The following is a 20,784-nucleotide window of genomic DNA, read 5'->3' as shown; positions in this document are numbered from 1 at the left end:
TTTTAATAAATTTGTAAAGATTTCAAACAAACTTCTTTCACATTGTCATTATGGGGTATTGTTTGTAGAATTTTGAGGAAAATAATGAATTTAATCCATTTTGGAATAAGGCTGTAACATAACAAAATGTGGAAAAAGTGAAGCGCTGTGAATACTTTCCGGACTGTAAATGGCCGGACCCAGGGTTTCCCAGCAGAACATTGCCAGAGCATCACACTCCCTCCACTGGCTTGACATCTTCCTACAATGCATCCTGGTGCCATCACTTCCCCAGGTAAACAGCACACACATGCATGGCAGTCCACGTGATATAAAAGAAAACGTGACTCATTGGACCAGGAGACCTTTTTCCACTGCTCCTAGGTCCAGTTCTGACACTTGAATGCCCATTGTAGACACTTCTGATGGTGGACAGGGGTCATCATAGGAACTCTCACTGGTCTGCGGCTTAGCAGCACCATACGTGGCAGGGTGCGATGCACTGTGTATTGTGATACATTCCTCCCGTAAATATCATTAAAATTTTCTGTGACTTGTGCCGCAGTACAACTTCTTTCGGTTCAGAAAAGACGGGATAGTCTTCGTTGCCCTCACGCATCGATGAGCTTTGGGCACCCAACACCTTGTTGCTGGTTTGTGGTTTGTCCCTCCTCAGAGCACTGTTGGTAGGTACTCACCACTGCTGATTGGGAGCACCCAACAAGCCTTGCCGTTTCAGAGATGCTCTGACCCAGTCATCTGGCCATAACAATTTGGCCCTTGTCAAAGTCACTCAGGTCTTTACTCCTGCCCATTTATCCTGCATTCAACACGTTGACTACGAGAACTGATTGCTTGCTTACCAACTAATCTACCCAGATCTTGACATGTGGCCTTGTTAGGAGATGATCAACGCTATTCACTTCACCTGTGATTGGTCATAATGTTTTGGCTCATCAGTGTATACACTGCATATATATATATATATATATATATATATATATATATATATATACACACACACACACACACACACACACACACAGTTGAAGTCAGAAGTTTACATACACCTTAGCCAAATACATTTAAACTCAGTTTTTCACAATTCCTGACATTTAATCGTAGAAAAAATTCCCTGTCTTAGGTCAGTTAGAATCATTACTTTATTTTAAGAATGTGAAATGTCGGGGGCCTGGGTAGCTCAGCGAGTATTGATGCTGACTACCACCCCTGGAGTCGTGAGTTCGAATCCAGGGCATGTTGAGTGACTCCAGCCAGGTCTCCTAAGCAACCAAATTGGCCCGGTTGCTAGGGAGGGTAGAGTCACATGGGGTAACCTCCTCGTGGTCGCGATTAGTGGTTCTCGCTCTCAATGGGGCGCGTGGTAAGTTGTGCGTGGATCGCAGAGAGTAGCATAAGCCTCACATTCCCAGTGGTTCAGAAGTTGACACACTTTGTTAGTATTTGGTAGTATTGCCTTTAAATCGTTTAACTTGGGTCAAACGTTTTGGGTAGCCTTCCATAAGCGTCTCACAATAAGTTGTTGGAATTTTGGCCCATTCCTCCAGAGAGAACTGGTGTAACTGTGTCAGGTTTGTAGGCCTCCTTGCTCGCACATGCTTTTTCAGTTCTGCCCACAAATTGAGGTCAGGGCTTTGTGATGTCCACTCCAATACCTTGACTTTGTTGTCCTGAAGCCTTTTTTTCCACAACTTTGGAGGTATGCTTGGGGTCACTGTCCATTTGGAAGACCCCTTTGCAATGAGCTTTAACTTCCTGGTTGATGTCTTGAGATGTTGCTTCAATATATCCACATAATTTTCCTTCCTCATGATGCCATCTATTTTGTGAAGTGCACCAGTCCCTCCTGCAGCAAAGCACCCCCACAACATGATGCTGCCACCCCCATGCTTCACGGTTGGGATGGTGTTCTTCGGCTTGCAAGCCTCACCCTTTTTCCTCCAAACATAACGATGGTCATTATGGCCAAACAGTTCACTTTTTGTGTCATTAGACTAGAGGACATTTCTCCAAAAAGTCAGATCTTTGTCCCCATGTGCACTTGCAGACTGTAGTCTGGCTTTTTTATTGCGGTTTTGGAGCAGTGGCTTCTTCCTTGCTGAGCAGCCTTTCAGGTCATGTCGATATAGGACTCATTTTACTGTGGATATAGATACTTGTCTACCTGTTTCCTCCAGCATCTTCACAAGGTCCTTTGCTGTTGTTCTGGGATTGATTTGCACTTTTTGCACCAAACTACATTCATGTCTAGGAGACAGAATGCGTCTACTTCCTGAGCAGTATGATGGCTGTGTGGTCCCATGGTGTTTATACTTGCGTACTTTGTTTGTACAGATGAACGTGGTACCTTCTGGCGTTTGGAAATGACTCCCAAGGATGAACCAGACTTGTGGAGGTCCACAATTTTTTTCTGAGGTCTTGGCTGATATCTTTTGATTTTCTCATGATGTCAAGCAAAGAAGCACTTAGGTTGAAGGTAGGCCTTAAAATACATCCACAAGTACACCTCCAATTCAGTACACCTCCTATCAGAAGGTAATTGGCTAACTGTCTAAAGGCTTGACATCATTTTCTGGAATTTTCCAAGCTGCTTGAAGGCACAGTTAACTTAGTGTATGTAAACTTCTGACCCACTGGAATTGTGATATAGTCAATTAAAAGTGTAACAATCTGTCTGTAAACAATTGTTGGAAAAATTACTTGTGAAATGCACAAAGTAGATGTCCTAAATGACTTGCCAAAACTATAGTTTGCTAATTTGAAATCTGTGGAGTGGTTAAAGAATGAGTTTTAATGACTTCGACCTATGTGTATGTAAACTTCTGATTTCAACTACACACACACACACATATATATATATATATATATATATATATATATATATATCACCAGATGAGGTATGAGGAATAATGTTCATTATTATTTACAAGTTATGAAGTTGGAGATAGGAGATATGTGCTGACAGGGCACGTTTTCGTATACTCACATTTTTCTTTAAATACACTCACTTTAATTTTAAACACTCTATTATCTAATCAAATTAACAAAATATGCATTGAAGTTAGGATAAAAATATGGATGAATATTGTTAATGTTGAAAGATTTAGATCCCCACGAGGTATCAGTAATTGTTTTTATTTCACCTCAAGAGGCTTCTGTTATATTGCAGAACCAAGCCTGTCTAACTGTAGAATCCTCCTGCGCCAGCCACAGAGGAACACGTAGCAATAATAATAATAATAATAATAATCATCATAAAAAACTATCTGCAACAATCAGAAATTTCCGAAACGCAACTCTCGGCACCGATTAATCGGTAAAGCTGATATATTGGGCAGAAGTCTTTGCCTGTTGCATTGCGTCTTGCTGTTTTTTAAAGACATCTTAAGTTAAAAACACCCTATACTCTATTTCATTCCACTGCACTGTGTCTGGCTGTTTTAAAATGCAAGCACATTGTCTGTAGTAGCAGCTTGAAAAGTGCAATGAAATGCCACTTGAAGTTGGACTTACAACTTAGAAACTTGTGCTAAAATTCAAGTTTTACACAGTTAATAATAAAAATTCATTTTTATCCAAACAAAACTAATACGGGTTAAAACAGGACAGTTGGCAGCCCTACTCTTTTGATGATCGTACACCTGTAAAACAAAATCATTTTTCCTCCAATATTTGGTTGCAAGGAGACGTGTCTGTACACCTGCTAAGCTATCAGGAGTGTTGCGGTTTTGTTTTTCTTTTAGGTCGTATTCCAAACTTCTGGTAATGGAACGCCTTTATGTTCGGCGATATCAAGCAGGAATATCCAACATCTGACTTTGAATGGAACGCAGCATTAGGACACTCATTAAGGTGCTACTTCTAGCTTCAATTACTCTGAAGGTAAGAACATTTTCTAATTTACATATGATTCAGAGATGCATTAATTGTGTTAATTTATAACATTTTTTTTATTTATCAGTATATTTATCAATACATTTGACAGTGAGAGTAAAGCAGTCTTACATCCAGGCATGACCTGCCCAACATCCTGGACAGTGAGGACGGAGAGCTTCTCCTCTGTGTCCACTCGGATCACTCCATAACTAAGACCACTCATAGACAGCACTGCTTTACCAGGAGGAGGAACGCCCATCTCTGGAGGCCTGACCACACACAAACACATAATCAGTTAAGGCAAAGCACTTTAAACAAGTGCTGTGCAAAGGTAGCAGATATGCTCTTGATTGATTTGCTATAATATCATCAGTTTACCTGCGGATGGCGACAGTCATGGCCTCAGAAGAACTTGCACATGGGCAAATCACCTCTGGCCGAAGCCCACGGGCCTGAAATACGTTTAGGAAGGCGTCGCAGGAGGAAATAGACCCTGTGTTTCAATACAAACAGGTAGTGACAGTTCAGGATGCATTCCATTCAATTCTAAGTCTTGCAATTGATCATAAACTTAATTTATACAAAGAATAAGAATGTGTGTATTTGTATTCTCACATGGGTTGGCTCCATCAGCGACGATGAGCATGCGGAGAGAGCTAAGACTGATGTCTCTCTGATCCCGCTGGGCTAAAAGTGACCAGTGCATGTCCCTGGACTTCACCACTGCTACACGCGCTGCTCAAACAAACCATAAATTAATTACACAGAGTTTAATCAGAGCCCTAACAACACAATAAATACACATTGACTTTAAAGGGGTCATGTCATGAGAATTTTCCTTGATATTTTGACATATAACAGGTCATTGTACTATAAAAACATACTGTAAGTTTCAGACCTCAAAACGAAGAAACTTATATTGTAAGATGGAGCAGTGTCAACTATACTGGACATGACAGTAATACAGGTTAGTAACACAAATGTAATACTCCTGTTTCTGTCTGTGTTTGTTCAATATATAAGGAATTGTATATTCAGCCATTTTTATTGTAAAATAAACGATGATCAGGACTCCAACACGAAGGGGATTGTGCTTATTACATGGTTACTTACCAAAGAAATACATACAGTGGTAAGAAAAAGTATGTAAACCATTTGGAATTAGCTGGTTTTTATTGGTCATAATTGTGATCTCATCTTCATCAAAGTCACAAATATAAACAAACAAAATGTGCTTAAGCTAACAACACACACACAATTATAATCTTTCATGTCTTTATTGAACACATCCCATTAAACATGCACGGTACTGTGGAAAAAGTAAGTGAACCCTTGGATTTAATAACTGGCTGATCCTCTTTTGGCAGCGATAACCTCAACCAAGCGTTCCCGGTAGCTGCTGATTAGACCTGCATAATGTTCAGAAGGAATTTTGGACTATTCTTCCTTACAGAACTGCTTCAGCTCAGACATATTCTTAGGATGTCTGGTGTGAATGGCTCTCTTGAGGTCATTCCACAGCATCTCTATTGGGTTAAGGTCTGGGCTCTGACTAGTCCAGTCCAAAGGGTGGATTTTCTTTTTTTGAAGTCATTCTGTAGTGGATTTTCTTTGATGTTTAGGGTCATTGTCCTGCTGCATCACCCAACTTCTACTTAGCTTCAGCTGGCGCACAGCTGACATTACCCTATAGGATATATTGATAAACTTGGGAATCCATTTTTCCCTCCATGATGGCAAGCGGTCCAGGCTCCGAAGCAACAAAGCAGGCCAAAAATCATGATGCTCCCTCCACCGTACATCACCGTTGGGATGATGTTTTTATGTTGGTATGCGGTGCACTTTTTACACCATACACAGTGCTGCATGTTCTTCCCAAACAATTAAATCTAAGTTTCATCAGTCCAGTAGTGTTACAGAGTGTCAAGGTGGTCTTTGACAAATTTTAGGCATGCAGCAATTTTTTTGTTTGAAAGCAACGGCTTTCTTCATGGTGTCCTACAATGGACACATGCCTATTTAAGTCTTTAGCTGTCACTCTAGGGTTCTTTGTTACATCACTGTTACATTGCACTATGTATGTGTATGTATGTATGTGTGTGTATAATTATTTTGTATTTTTTATTATTATCCATGTCTTGCTGCTGTTTTTGTATTGTTGTACACTGGAAGCTCCTGTCACCAAGACAAATTCCTTGTATGTGTAAGCATACTTGGCAATAAAGCTCATTCTGATTCTGAGCATTCTGCGGTGTGCCCTTTGAGCCATATTGGCTGGATGGCCACTTCTAGAGAGAGTAGCCACAGCACTAAATTGTAGACATTCTGTGGACAGATGAATATCTAAGCTCTTTGAGATAACTTTGAACCCTTTCCAGCTTTATGCAAAGCAACAATTCTTGATTGTACGTCTTCTGAGATCTCTTTTTGCGAGGCATGGTCCACGTCGGCAGATGCTTTTGTGAAAAGCAAACTCAAAATATTTGAGTGCTTTTTATAATTCAAAGTAGCTCTAACCCACACCTCCAATCTAGTTTCATTATTTGGATGCCAGGTTTGCCAACTCCTGACTCTAATTAGCTTTTGTTGACGTCATTAGCCAAGGGGTTCACAAACTTTTTTTTTTTTACCAACACTGTGAATGTTTGAATGATGTATTCAATATGTACGAGAACAATACAATAATTTGTGTGTTATTAGTTAAAACAGGTTGTGTTTGTTCATTATTGTAACTTAGATGACGATAAAACCAGATTTTAAGACAAATTTATACATAAATGCAGATAATTCCAAAGGGTTCACATACTTTTTCTTGACACTGTAATTGCTCACGAGATATTGATTTGAGATTAAGTAATTTTTTTATGTAAAAATAATGCTTAGCACAGAGTGCAACGAAAGACAATGCTGAAGTATACGCTTGTAAGGCTGTCAGCTGTCTCAACTGTTTCAAATAAGCCAGGACATCATGTAGTTTGGCCGAAATGAATTCGATAAGACACCGACTGTCACGTATTTGAGCAGCAAAACAGTTGAGGGGGACTCCCCACCCGGCGAACATCCTGTTTTTCCTTACATGGGATGCATATTGAAGCGGAAACACAACAGAGGGGAACCCCCTGGCCGCCTGTCCCTTGAAATTCCCAAAAATTGGGACATATGGCTATTAATGATTGCCTGGATTTTGTAAAACATATGCATGTTTTCATTCTTTCATTCTTGGAAAAAACAGTTCCATGACGGTGTTTGTGCTGCAAAGATGTAAGCCAACTATAACACAGTGGGTGTGTATATTGAAGTCTTAAAGGGGACATATCACACAAAAAATGAGTGTTTCAGACAGAGGGCCAGAGACAGGGTGGAAAGAGTTCATTTAATACTATATTATGACTGTTTTTTGTCCAAAAAAACTTTACTAACATTACACGTGAACCTCAAGGGAAAAAAATGGATGACATGACCCTTTTAAAGAACATTTTAAAGGACTGAGCATTAAATATAAGCTTTACAATATTTACATCTTTGCAATGGATGTCTATAAACCACTGTAAGTGAATAACTGTAAATGTAACTTTTTTTTTTCCTTTTGAAAAAATGGATTATACTTAAAATGAACTACATTTGTTCACAATCCACTGTTTGCATGTCTTGAGAAATTCCAACTTAGAAAGAATAATATGGCACCATGTGTTTGCTTGTTATCCAAGAGTTTTAATATCAATTTTGTGTTAACTGAATATATCGGCAGGTTTTTGCAGTGGAAAGTTTACAGACCTCTCAAAGTGGAGCTTCTAATCAGTCAGTAGCAAAGAGGATTTTTAAGCAAAAGACACTGTTGTTAAATACAATTTCAATTCATTTCAGCTACTATCTCCAATATTAGTTCACTCAGTTCATCGAAACATAGGTGAATAAGGCTGGGTATCGTTACAGATTTGATTCGATTCGATTCACAAGCTCTCGATTTGATTTGATTTAAATTTCTGATTCTCATTTGGGTACTGTATATTTCAGTTACAGTTAATGCAATAAATTATACAGGGAACTTGGTTATAACAGGGTCCAATCTATGGAGTTTCATTGCTATTTATTGAACAGCTTGATAATCAACACACCCAAAACTGAAGTAAACTTTAAAGAAAATGTAAAAGATTGACCTTTGAATTGACATCTAAATTGTTCAAGTAAAGATTGCTATTGGAAAATCGACATTTACCCAGCCCAATAATTGTGACCATAGCTTTGTTTAGAGAAACCGATACAAAGACACATATGGGAGGTCTGGCTTTTGGCGGTTTACTCACCTTTATAAGTGTGAACTTTCTGGATCCAGGAGAGCGGGTTGACCTTCATCAGCGAGTACGGGATGCTGATCACGTGCATTCGGTTCATCACACTCTAAATCACCATGACAGCGGTTGTCAAAGACAGTGGTGAGAAAACAAGAAATAGCTGGATGAGTGTGAGGGGATCTGATGTTGACATATAGTGTGAAAGCTTTAACTCTGTCTCTAGGTGTGTATCGCACACACATGTGTCTGTTTGTAAGGACTCACCGTAAGGACCCCGTGCCACAGACCAGCATCTCGTTTGAAGTCCAGAACATTTGTTATGATCTCACCTGATGAGGAGAGGTTTGTTGATACAATGTGAAACAACAAATCGATTTAAAGAGCCCATTAAGTCAGAATTAGAGTTGTGTGACTTGTAGTTCATGTCTATAAGCTTTAAAGCTTTAAAACTCTTAGATGTATGATAAAATCGAGTTTAAAGATGTGCAGAGAAGAGGCATTTAACTGCAGTACCTGCTCTGAATACAGTGTTCTGCCAGGTTTCAGAGCAGTTTTTTAGGGAGTGGAACAGGGACAAACTAGACCTGCAGTACTCTAGTACCAGCAGGTGTCAGAAGAGCTTGTGTGTTATCCGTGTAAGTCACAAACACTAACCTTCTGTGTAGCCACAGGCCTGTGTGAGCGCATGACAGTGAGACAACATAGCTGAGTGAGACACGGTGATGCCCATAGTACTGCCCTGCTTACACGTCTTATACTGTACAGAGAGATAGACAGACAGACAGACAGACAGACAGATAGACAGACAGACAGAAGGAAAAATAGATATATGTTTTAACTCTTAAAGACAAATACATTTATATTAGTATTTAAATATCTAAAGTTAAATGAAATAATAGCCAGGTTTCTACCCTTATGTTTTTATGTAAATGAAGATTTGTGATATTGCAGAAAAAGAAAAACTGGATGAAAATGAAGAATTTTGTTATACTATTTAAGATATTTAGCCCTCCTATGGTATTGAAAAATGTCACCTCCCTTTGGTATTTGCAGTCATTCTTGACCGGAAGGGTAAGATGTGTAAACCTTTTTTTTATGATGATGATGATAATGACACAATTTCCTCTTCCCTGAAGTAAGAGCAATAAAAGTATGCATTTCTTTTGGGATTTTATGCTATTTTGATCTTATTTACATGTACATTTCTAAATTTTACAACTCATTTGCACACACAAATAAATACATAAATTCAGAGCCTATCTATAAGTTGAAACATGAAGAAAATATGAGAATGTGCCATCTGGTGAACAAAATTTAAATAACATGACTTGAAAACCATGTCATGCCAGTAACAGCCAGTAGATGGCTGAAGGCAATTACTGTGTAGTCTGATGGCTTGTTGTAACCAAATTTTATATTTTATGAAAAGATATGCACTTGGATATATATTTAGACATTATCAAACTATTATTTGTCAAAGTTTAGCATTTTAAAATTTATTTGAAATGTCAGTTTTTGCAGTTAGTGTCATTATGATTGCAACCAAACCTGACCATGGTGTTACAATGAGAAGACACAGAATAATATATATATATATATATATATATATATATATATATATATATATATATATATACATTTTACCAATAATTTATTTTAAAAATAAAAAAATTATAACTCAAAGTAAATGCATAATAATGTCAAGACAATGAACATCAAGAAACAGAAATGAACTGCAAAATTCTGAAAATTCAATTAGAGTATAAAACAGAAGAATCAGAGTAAACATTTTGCAATTTCAAACTTTCTATGGTTAAAATGTATATTGCAAACCAGTGTGTGTGTGTGTGTGAGAGAGAGAGAGAGACAGCGAGACAGCGAGAGAGAGAGAGAGAGAGAGAGAGAGAGTGTCAGATTGCTGTCATCAGCTGGAAAACTACAGATGACTTGTAATGCCAACAATGACCAAAAGATGGATGTACAGCTCCACTTATTGTTATTAACATTGTTATAGTCTCATTTTTGTGTGTGTGTACATGTGTGAGTGTGTGAGTGGGTGTGTATGTTTTGTACTGAGTCTCACCCTGTAATTTCTGTCTGTTTTTTCCTGCATTGTGGCTGATTTATTGATTGTATTTGACAAAAAAAAAAAAAAAAAAAAAAAATGCTCTGTTTTTTTATCGTTCCCATTGATTTTCAATGGTCAGACAATTTCGACTGCGAATACCAAAAGTATCGCTTTTCTTTTTTACGACCACTTAGACTTATCGAATTTAAGCCCTGTTGTTTTTTTGTATGTTCAGATGGCAAACGGAGGAAAAGTCACCAAATCTTTTACTGCTCAGATAAAGGAAACTTTGTTCTCTTGAACACATGGGATGGAAACACTGCTTTGTTCAGAAATTATTTTTGTGATATTACGATTTTTCGCATACATTTAAATCATAACTTGGATAGAAACATATCAAATGAAAAAAGTTAGTACGCCTGATTTTTACCTCTATGTATGCTATTTCATTGCTGGCATCTCTTATTTGAGGATGCCAGTCTTTGGGGGGCTTCACAACATGCTTTCCATCAGTAACAAACCACAACAATCGTGGCCAACCTGTAAAACAAACAAATAAACAAACACATTATTGCTGCGGCTTGTACAGCACTACCATTAAAATAAGTTTGCATGAATCACTCACCCTTAAAGGTGACGACCTCTCCGGTCTGTGCTTTGGGCAAACCCTTTTGACATGCGTCAGTGGTCAGGGCGAGAGTGACCCCACAGCTGCCCAACAGAAAGCCCACCTGCTGACTGCCTGCATCCTGATGAGAGACACAGAGATTCATCGATATAACACTGATCTGTAGTCCACACACACTCTCTCTCTCTCTCTCTCTCTCGCTCTCTCTCTCTATCACTGTCTTTCATCAAATAGTCTGCAATATCAAACCCTCAACAATACCAGCATTAAAAAATAGATTTGTGTTATTGTGTCCTTTATAAAGGATGAGCTGTGGAAATTAGACGCTGTTTTTTGAGGACAGTCAAAAGTGTCATGAGGACACCAAGGTGTCATAGCCTGCCTGCTCCAGCAGAGGGTTCTATTGTGCTTTAAATCTGTTATTGTGTCTGTGGATTGGTATAATATTGATTATTACCTTTCGAGTGAGTGGCACCTCTATGGGCACGGGCACCAGTTCTGCCAGGAGGCATCCATAAAATGCCACCATAAACATCACAGGATCATTGTTGGGGAATACAAGTGCAACCTGTGAAGATCAGCAGACATAAAGTTTAGCTTTGATAACACCTGTGAGTGAGATATTTAACATTGTTTACTGACACTGTTGCTACATTAACACAGTCACTGTTTGAGATCGACACCCATTTTGACTGACAGTAGACATGTTTTATGCAGCATATGGGTAGCTGACACAAAATACTTTTGGAAAGTTGATGTGTCCTGAGATGTGCACTGCTATACTCCATCTAATACTTTTAGAAAATATTGTGTAACATGATCACACAAGAAATCCACGTTGCTTCTGAAAGTTCATGTACCCTGAAATAAACCCCATTGACAATCAAAAATGTGATTAAAATGGTAGAAAATAAATGATAAGTCACAATAGCTAAAATCTACACTTTCTCTAATATATTTACTGAAATTTTAACCTAAAATGTTGATATTGGTAAAAAAAATAATACATTTTTTAAATCTCATGGACATGTTATGCATCAACTATCTAAAAACGTATAGACCTAAAAATGAACAGAACAGGTCGCTAGGACATTTTCTAAGGTGTTCTAGGTGGTCGCATTGGTGTTCTGGGTGATCACTAGGGCGTTGCTATGTGGTTGCTAGGCAGTTTCTAGTGTGTTCTGGGTGGTCGCTAGGGCGTTGCTAGGCGGTTGCTATGTGTGTTCTGGGAGGTCCTTAGGATGTTGCTATGTAGTTGCTAGATGGTTTCTAGGGTGTTCTGGGTACTCGCCAGGGCATTTCGATGGTGTTCTTGGTGGTCGCTAGGGTGTTGCTAGGCAGTTCCTAGGCTGTCGCTAGGGTGTTCTGGGTGGTCACTAGGGCATTGATATGTGGTTGGTAGGTGGTTTCAAGGGTGTTCTGGGTGGTCCTTAGGGTGTTGCTATGTGGTTGCTAGGCAGTTTCTAGTGTGTTCTGGGTGGTCGCTAGGGCGTTGCTAGGCGGTTGCTATGTGTGTTCTGGGAGGTCCTTAGGATGTTGCTATGTAGTTGCTAGATGGTTTCTAGGGTGTTCTGGGTATTCGCCAGGGCATTTCTATGGTGTTCTGGGTGGTCGCTAGGGTGTTGCTAGGTGGTTCCTAAGCTGTTGCTAGGGTGTTCTGGGTGGTCACTAGTGCATTGCTAGGCGGTTCCTAGGCTGTTGCTAGGGTGTTCGCTAGGGCGTTGATATGTGGTTGCTAGGCTGTTGCTAGGTTGTTCTGGATGGTCGCTAGGGCGTTGCTAGGCAGTTGCTAGGGTGTTCTGGGTGGTCGCCAGGACATTTCTAGGTGGTTCTTAGGCTGTTGCTTGGGTGTTCTGGGTGGTCGCTAGGGCGCTGATATGTGGTTGCTAGGTGGTTTCAAGGGTGTTCTGGGTGGTCGCTAGGGCATTGCTATGTGGTTGCTAGGCGGTTTCTAGTGTGTTCTGGGTGGTCGCTAGAGCGTTGCTAGGCGGTTGCTATGGTGTTCTGGGAGGTTCTTAGGGTGTTGCTATGTGGTTGCTAGACAGTTTTCTGGGAGGTCCTTAGGGTGTTGCTATGTGGTTGCTAAGCTGTTGCTAGGGTGTTCTGGGTGGTCGCTAGGGCGTTGATATGTGGTTGCTAGGTGGTTTCAAGGGTGTTTTGGGTGGTTGCTAGGGCATTGCTAAGTGATTCCTAGGCTGTTGCTAGGTTGTTCTGGATGGTCACTAGGGCATTGCTATGTGGTTGCTAGGCGGTTTATAGGGTGTTCTGGGTGGTCGCTAGGGCATTGCTAGGCAGTTGCTAGGGTGTTCTGGGTGGTCACTAGGGCATTATAGGTAGTTCCTTGGATGTTGCTATGGTGTTCTGGGTGATAGCTAGGGCGTTTTAAGGATATTCTGAGTGGTCACTAGGGCATTGCTATGTGGTTGCTAGGCGATTTCTAGGGTGTTCTGGGTGGTCACCAGGACATTTCTAGGTGGTTCTTAGGCTGTTGCTTGGGTGTCCTGGGTGGTCGCTAGGGCATTGATATGTGGTTGTTAGGCAGTTTCTAGGGTGTTCTGGGTTGTTGCTAGGGCATTGCTAGGTGGCTGCTAGGGTGTTCTGGGTGTTTGATAGGGCATTGCTAGGTGGTTCCAAGGCTGTGGCTAGGGTGTTCTGGGTGATAGCTAGGGCATTGGTAGGGTATTCTGGGTGGTCGCTAGGGCATTGCTATGTGGTTGCTAGGCAATTTCTACGGTGTTTCTAGGTGGTCGCTAGGGCGGTGCTTGGCGGTTGCTAGGGTGTTCTGGGTGGTCACTAGGGCATTGCTAGGTGGTTCCCAGACTGTTGCTAGGATGTTCTGGGTGGTCGCTAGGGTGTTGCTAGATGGTTGCTAGGGTCTTCTGGGTGGTTGCTAGGGCGTTGCTATGTGGTTGGTGAGCGTAGCCTCTCTCTTTCTCTCACTCACTCTGTCTCCAGGCCGCAGTAGTGGTTCATTCCTAGTGCTCAGTTTATTCAGCAGCGTGAAGGCCAGTTTCTGACTTCGAGTCCACAACTTTCCTATGACAACAAATACGTTCAAACAATGAGAGCATATTCAGATGCAGGCAGTCCAAGCAAATGACAGGTTTTAAAAATAAAAAACCTAAATGTACCATATGTGAGTGTGTAGATGGGTTTGCCAGCATTGTCCAGTGAGGTGAGGCAGGGGCTCTTGGGATGTGTCGTGCCCCAGCGCTGCAGGGAAGCCAGTAATGACAGGGGCCAGTTCGTGACCACACCCAGCGGCTCCCCATCCAGGGCTCTCATCTCACCCCCCTCCGGCTTGGGCTGGTTTGGATCCGGATGCTGGACTGCAGAGGAAAGGAAGTGATGTCAGAGACAGACAATGAGAAAGAACCATATGTGAGGCTCTTTATCAAAATGAGTCAGAAGTCATAATGGGCTGTTTTTGGAAAAACGTGATTTTTGACTGTTTAGGGTTTTCTATTGTTTTTGATAAAACAAAGACTCAGCTTTCAAATAATGTCAATGTTATAATTAAATTCAAATTATGAATGTTGATTTCATGCTCTTAAATGATAAAATATTAAAATTAAGTATGCTTTGTGGGCCTGTATTGATAATTCAATCTTCAGTTTCTGTCAATTAATGTCTGAAAATTGTTTGGAATCTTTGGGGCCCATTTAAAAAAAAAAAAAATGACAGCCAACATTCAAATGAATATATCTCGGCAACGGTTTGGGATAGAAACACAAAAAGTTGAGACCTGAGACCTTCCTTTTTACTTAATGCATAAAACTCAAAATGTGTTTTATTCGGTCAATGCGTCTTTGTCACATATGTTTGGCAGTTTAGTTGCATCAAATCTTTTAAAAATACTCAGAGCTTTGTTTGAGGCTTAGTAACAAGTACAGTAAACCAGATATCCATAGTCAGAGTATAGACACATTGCCATTTATACCTGGTAGTATGTATCTCAAATGCATCTTCTGTCTAAAGCCCAAAGTATACCTCGGTTTTGACGCGATTGCTAAGCGTCTGTGTACAGTTGAACGGTAGCCATTCCAAGACGAATATTTAATTTGACTGTGCGTGCATACAGAGGTGGTTGGTACATGCGTGCTACGACTGTTATGAGATACTGGACTATTTATCTTCAAGAGTTTAGACCCATAAAGATGTCTTTAAATTCCTTCAGAATTTAAAGAATTCCTGTTGTTGTTTCCACATTTGTCTCCTGGGTAGACAAATATAAATGTAAAAAAAGTATAAATGTCAACATCATACTGTATGTCGAAATGACTGATGCCTGTCATGTAAAACATGACCTCATTGATGTCATAAAATATCAGTCTGCTTTTTTATTCCAACCTTTACTCCTGGTCGGAGTCTGCCGTAAATATTTAGTTTATATGTAGGGTTACGTTCTACAAAAGTTTAATGGCGCAACGCTCAAATATTTAGTAGTGCGTAAATTGTGACTTAGTGCCCATTTATGCCACAACTAGCCTAAGTTGTAACTTATGTATAGCTGGTGCAACCAGCCCCTGTTGTTTAGTGGCAATTACATCTTCTTCAAGCGCTTCTTCGTGACAATAATGGCTCAACTGTGAGTGTTGCCACCTTGTGGACTCACTAATTAGTGCAAATAGTTCCAGGTGCGTTCAGAGTACATGTGGTTAGAAAATTCAGGCTGCATGCGTTCAGTGCTCGAGCACTCTACTGATGACGAAATTTGCGTCACACGTCCTGTACGCAGACACCTAGTCTTTGTATCTGACCGAAGTATACTTTGGGCTTAAGTGTGCGGTTCTTGGCCAATATAAGCTGCAATGAGGACCAGACTTTGATTATAGTCAAAAGTCTGGCTAAACATGATGATATGTTTCCCAACTGGGGACAAAGAAATCAAGGGATGGGGATGGAAAAAGACATAATTGAGATGGAAATAAAGAGTATGTGCAAGTGGTTTTTAATGTTTCTACAGCTGTGTCAGGATGACTTATGTGCCCCTACATTGAGATGGGACATAGCTGTAAATAGATTGGATAGACTTTGTGGGTCTAGAACAAAAATGATAAATAGAGATCAAGAGAGAGATATGTGAATGACAGAGCTAAAGAGAGAGGGATTGATGTAAAGCATCAAGGAGTAGAGACAGGGTAGTTTGACTGAACCTGTCAGAGTAATCAAACAGACATTGCTTGTGTTGAATAAGAGGACCATAAACCCTTTCCAGACACCTTCAAGCCCTCACAACTGCACAGTGCCTGACAGGTGGAAACAGCTCATAAACTTTACGATTCATTTCATTGAAGTATGCTGTTTTGTGCCATTTTTCTGTCTTGTGTGAATGGCAAGCCTAAGGGGGGATGCCGGGAGGCATTACCCCCCTAAAATGGAGACTAAGTCAGACGTAGAAACGAGAAAACCGCTTGCCCACCCTATTGGTCAAAAAGCCTGATTTGTTATTAATAGTGTCACTCTCAAAATCCTTGTTACTGTATGTCTGTACATTAAATAATATCAAAACAAGTGGCATTTATTAAAAAAATATTTCAAAAGTACACTTTTCAAGGAAACAATTTCACAAAGTAGTAGTTTATTAGGTTAGTAGTTTATTAGGTTTAAAACTCTTCATTCAATCAATGTACTGTTCAAAATGGCGACAAAAAGTATTTGGACACTTAAACTGGTTATCAAACTTAGTAGAACATGTCTATATTTAATAGGTACTCTGTTAGGACAACTGTGTAAAATTGTGGGGAACTGACTTTGCACTAGACATCCACTACCTTGACACCAGCTGGTTAAAAGTACTTGGAAAAATAGCGAGTTAAATGAAAGTGAAGAAAAATGGTTTGGTTCAGTTGGAATGGATGACTCCACTGACACATCTTGTGGCCTGTTAATTCAAGTTAACTTTACAGAAAAGTGACAGCAAACCCAAGCCTCCATCATCCACAATCAATCTTGTAATATCACTGAATTTAAAAATACACTCACTGAGCACTTTATTAGGAACACCTGTACACCTAATTATTCATGCGATTATCTAATCAGCCAATCGTGTAGCAGCAATGCAATGCATAAAATCATGCAGATACGTGTTAGGAGCTTCAGTTAATGTTCACATCAACCATCAGAATGGGGAAAAACTGTGATCTCAGTGATTTTGACCGTGGCATGATTGTTGGTGCCAGACGGGCTGGTTGAGTATTTCTGTAACTGCAGATCTCCTGGGATTTTCACACACAACAGTCTCTAGAATTTACTCCGAATGTTAGCAAAAACAAAAAAACATCCATTAAGCGGCAGTTCTGCAGATGGAAAGGCCTTGTCGAATAGAGAGTTCAACGGTGAATGAGAAAGGCTACGGTAACTCAGATAACCACTCTGTTCAGTTGTAGTGAGCAGAATAGCATCTCAGAATGCACAACACATCGAACCTTGAGGTGGATGGGCTACAACAGCAGAAGACCACATCGGGCACTTTATTAGGACCATAGTGTTCCTAATAAAGTGCTAAGTGAGTGTATAACAGCTAATTCTATGAGTGTTATGAACCTACCATCCAAAAGTTCTTCAAAATCATCTACGAAGAACTCTCGTAAAGGGGGTCTCTTTGGCCTTTTCAGTGTGTTTAGGAGCTGCTGAATCTTAGATGACACTCGACTGTTGACTGGAACGCCTTCAGACAGAGACAGTGTCAGAAGACGATGAAACACAAAAAGACAGAGAGAGAAAAATGGAGAGATGCAGAAGGTGAGATAAAAATGAAGGGAAAGGTCACTGTGAATGGAGTTTGAAGACAGTCTCACACAACAGCCTGTCAGTCAATGAAAAGCTGTACGCCCATGAGGATTGTCTGAGATGGTACTGAGTGTGCTCAGTAGACACACCTGACCCAGAGCATCAAATACTGCCTGACTCTGACTTAGGATGCTGGACTCTTGCTGCCAAGCAACAAGCCGATACCCATCTCATCAGCCATTCATGAGCTTCCTGCTAAAAGTGTCCATCTAAGCATTCACTACGGATATGCCTCATACAAGGCTTTGAGATTATTTTGAAGCAAATAGATTCACAATAAACACAGGGACAAAATATGCAATGAAAAGGTTAATACTTATTTAACAATATCATACAATCACATGTATAGCAGGGTCATTCTAGGATAAGTGTTGCAAACCATGTCTGAGCAATTACACATTTTATTAATATATATATATATATATATATATATAAATATACACTGGTGAGCTAAAACATTATGACCACCCTAATTTGCTGTTGGTCCTCCGTGCGCCACCAAAACAGCACCAACCCGCAGAGGCACTGACTCTACAAGATCCCTGAAGTTGTCCTGTGGTATCTGCCACCAAGACATAACACCTTGAACACTTCATCATGTTCCTCAAACCATTCCCGAACAATGTATGCTGTGTGACAGGGCACATTATCCTGCTGAAAGAGGCCACTGCCATCAGTGAATACCATTGTCATGAAGGGGTGTACCTGGTCTGAAACGATGATTAGGCAGATGGCACGTGTCAAATTGACGTCCACATGAATGGCCGGACCCAGGGTTTCCCAGCAGCACATTTCCCAGAGCACCACACTCCCTCCACTGGCTTGTCGTCTTCCCACAAGGGCCCTGCATTCTGGTGCCAACACTTAAACAGCGCATACGTACACGGCCATCCATGTGATGTAAAAGAAAATGGGACTTATCGGACCAGGCGACCTTCTTCCACTGCTCCAAGGTCCAGTTCCGATGCCCGTGTGCCCATTGTAGGCACTTTCAACAGGTCACCATGGGCACTCCGACCTGTCTGCGGCTACGCAGCCCCATGTGCAGCAGGGTGTGATGCACAGTGTGTTGTGACACATTCCTCCCGTAACCATCATTAAAATTTTCTTTGACTTGTGCCACAGTAGACTATATGTCGGTTCGGACCAGACAGGATAGCCTTCGTTGCCCTCACATATGGATGAGCCTTGGGCGTCCAACACCTTGTTGCCAGTATGTGGTTTGTCCATCCTCGGACCACTGTCGGTAGGTACTCACCATTGCTGACCGGGAGCACCCAACAAGCCTTGCATTTCAGAGATGCTCTGACCCAGTCATCTGACAATAATAATTTGGCCCTTGTCAAATTCGCTCAGGTCTTTACTACTGCCCATTTCTCCTGCATTCAACATGTTGACAACGAGAACTGATTCTTCACTTACCATCTTATTTACCCAGACCTTGACATGTGGCCTTGTTAGGAGATGATAAACGTAATTTGCTTCCCCTGTGAGTGGTGATAATATTTTGGCTCATGAGTTATATATATCAGATGTAAGCAATAATAGTATTATTATTTTTTAATATAATAACATTTTGTACACTGATGTCTTGTACATGATTTTTGGTGTTACAAATGCATCAATAAATCACGATTATTAAAGAATTTCCTAACTGACTTCAGTTACTCTAGTAATTCCCGTAATAATAGTAATGTATGTATTATGAATTTATTTCATATCCAAAATACAATGCTTGAGCCTGTGAATGTAAAACCTGGTATATTGCTTTTGTACTCCAGTTATCTGTGTCTACAGCCTCTTTTTGAAAATAATTATACATTTTACCAAATTAATGTAATCAAATCTAACTGAATTGTGATTAAATTTCAGATTTTATGATGCATCTCATTATTTAGTAAAACATCTAATTGATTTGTAGTGAAATCAAATATTTACACCCATAGTTTCCACCTCTCACAGTAACACCACAGAACTGTTTTTGGGGAAATGATACTGCCAAATGTAGTGTTATCAAATTAAACTTCAAAGCTGGTTTGTAACAGTTTACATAGAATCACCCATTAAATGTTTCTACTCAGGTAGGCGTGTATGCCTTCACACAAAACACATGGAACAGTATCTCGCACGAAACCATATACATTCAGACAAAACATGATGATGAATTTATCATTTAATTGGTCTGTTAAATGTCTGGATGTGAATTCCACAGAGAGCTGCGATGTGTCATGTATATATGCATGATTGAGAAGCTCACTGACATTCTATTGTCAAGAGACACCTGAGCCACAGACCGCTGATCTCTTTCTGCATCACACACACATGGCAGAGTTCACTCTAGGACCTGATGAAGCCATTAAAAAATGTACAATACACAGACTCTCATATTAAGCCTTATTAAATTAAAAAATATTCACTTACTGCACTAATTATGTGACTAATTTGCGATTAAGAGTTGATTCTAGTCCCTCAGGTCTATAGCATGTTTTCACTCAAATGTTTCTATCTTCCTAGCATGATTGCATAGAAGAGTAAAAGCACACTTCTCCTCAAAAAGATGCGCAGTTTAAGGTATCATACGTGTCTAACCTCATAAACATTACAGGATTAATTACGCCCAGATGTTTAATACTAGGGTTAGGGGTTTGTTCAGATAACAACAAATAAATATATTCATCATTATTAATAGCTAAACAAGCATTTTGGATCAACACAAACACACCTAAATCTTTTCAGTGCTTGACATTTCTAGACATCCAGTTCATTAGATAATAGTGTCTTATTTGAAATACTGTATTTAACTTCCCATTATAGTTTTTGATAACATTATTAAAGTCATATGACTGCTAAAACTAAAAAAAGAATTATATGGCAATCAAAAAGACAACAAAAGACACATTAGGATTCAATCTTCTGTTTCCTATGATCATAATTTCAAAAACTGGCATGGTGGACACTGTTTAACGCATAGGTCACAGCTGGGACACAGACGCACAGATACACCAGGGGGAGGGGCACATTGAAATAAATGTGTATAAATACCCTCTGTGGCCTCACCATCTCCCCTGTCAGAGCCTGGAGAAGAGAGAATGTGAATGAACGCGCATGTTCACTGCATCAAGCTGCTT

General features: G+C 40.1%; 1 protein-coding gene across 4 annotated transcripts in view; it reads right to left on the bottom strand.

Annotated features, from left to right (window-relative positions):
* The window catches only part of LOC127447258 (disco-interacting protein 2 homolog A-like), a 213,976-nt gene that overhangs the window by 25,869 nt on the left and 167,323 nt on the right, over nt 1–20,784 (bottom strand). For 2 of the 4 annotated variants that reach the window (XM_051709019.1, XM_051709022.1), the window contains exons 7-19: nt 20,699–20,731; nt 17,415–17,534; nt 13,996–14,193; nt 13,809–13,900; nt 11,322–11,432; nt 10,862–10,985; nt 10,667–10,776; nt 8,823–8,925; nt 8,433–8,497; nt 8,181–8,274; nt 4,492–4,611; nt 4,255–4,369; nt 4,006–4,145 (exon numbers count right to left, since the gene is read on the bottom strand). In XM_051709019.1, coding sequence (XP_051564979.1) covers nt 4,006–4,145; nt 4,255–4,369; nt 4,492–4,611; nt 8,181–8,274; nt 8,433–8,497; nt 8,823–8,925; nt 10,667–10,776; nt 10,862–10,985; nt 11,322–11,432; nt 13,809–13,900; nt 13,996–14,193; nt 17,415–17,534; nt 20,699–20,731 — 1,425 coding nt within the window. The remainder of the gene's footprint in view (nt 1–4,005; nt 4,146–4,254; nt 4,370–4,491; nt 4,612–8,180; nt 8,275–8,432; nt 8,498–8,822; nt 8,926–10,666; nt 10,777–10,861; nt 10,986–11,321; nt 11,433–13,808; nt 13,901–13,995; nt 14,194–17,414; nt 17,535–20,698; nt 20,732–20,784) is intronic. The other 2 variants (XM_051709021.1, XM_051709020.1) reach the window with 2 other exon arrangements.

This window comes from Myxocyprinus asiaticus, chromosome 10 (assembly GCF_019703515.2).
Source record: "Myxocyprinus asiaticus isolate MX2 ecotype Aquarium Trade chromosome 10, UBuf_Myxa_2, whole genome shotgun sequence".
Lineage (NCBI taxonomy): Eukaryota > Metazoa > Chordata > Actinopteri > Cypriniformes > Catostomidae > Myxocyprinus > Myxocyprinus asiaticus.
Note: the sequence above shows the minus strand (reverse complement) of the source record. Positions and strands in the feature narration are given on the sequence as shown.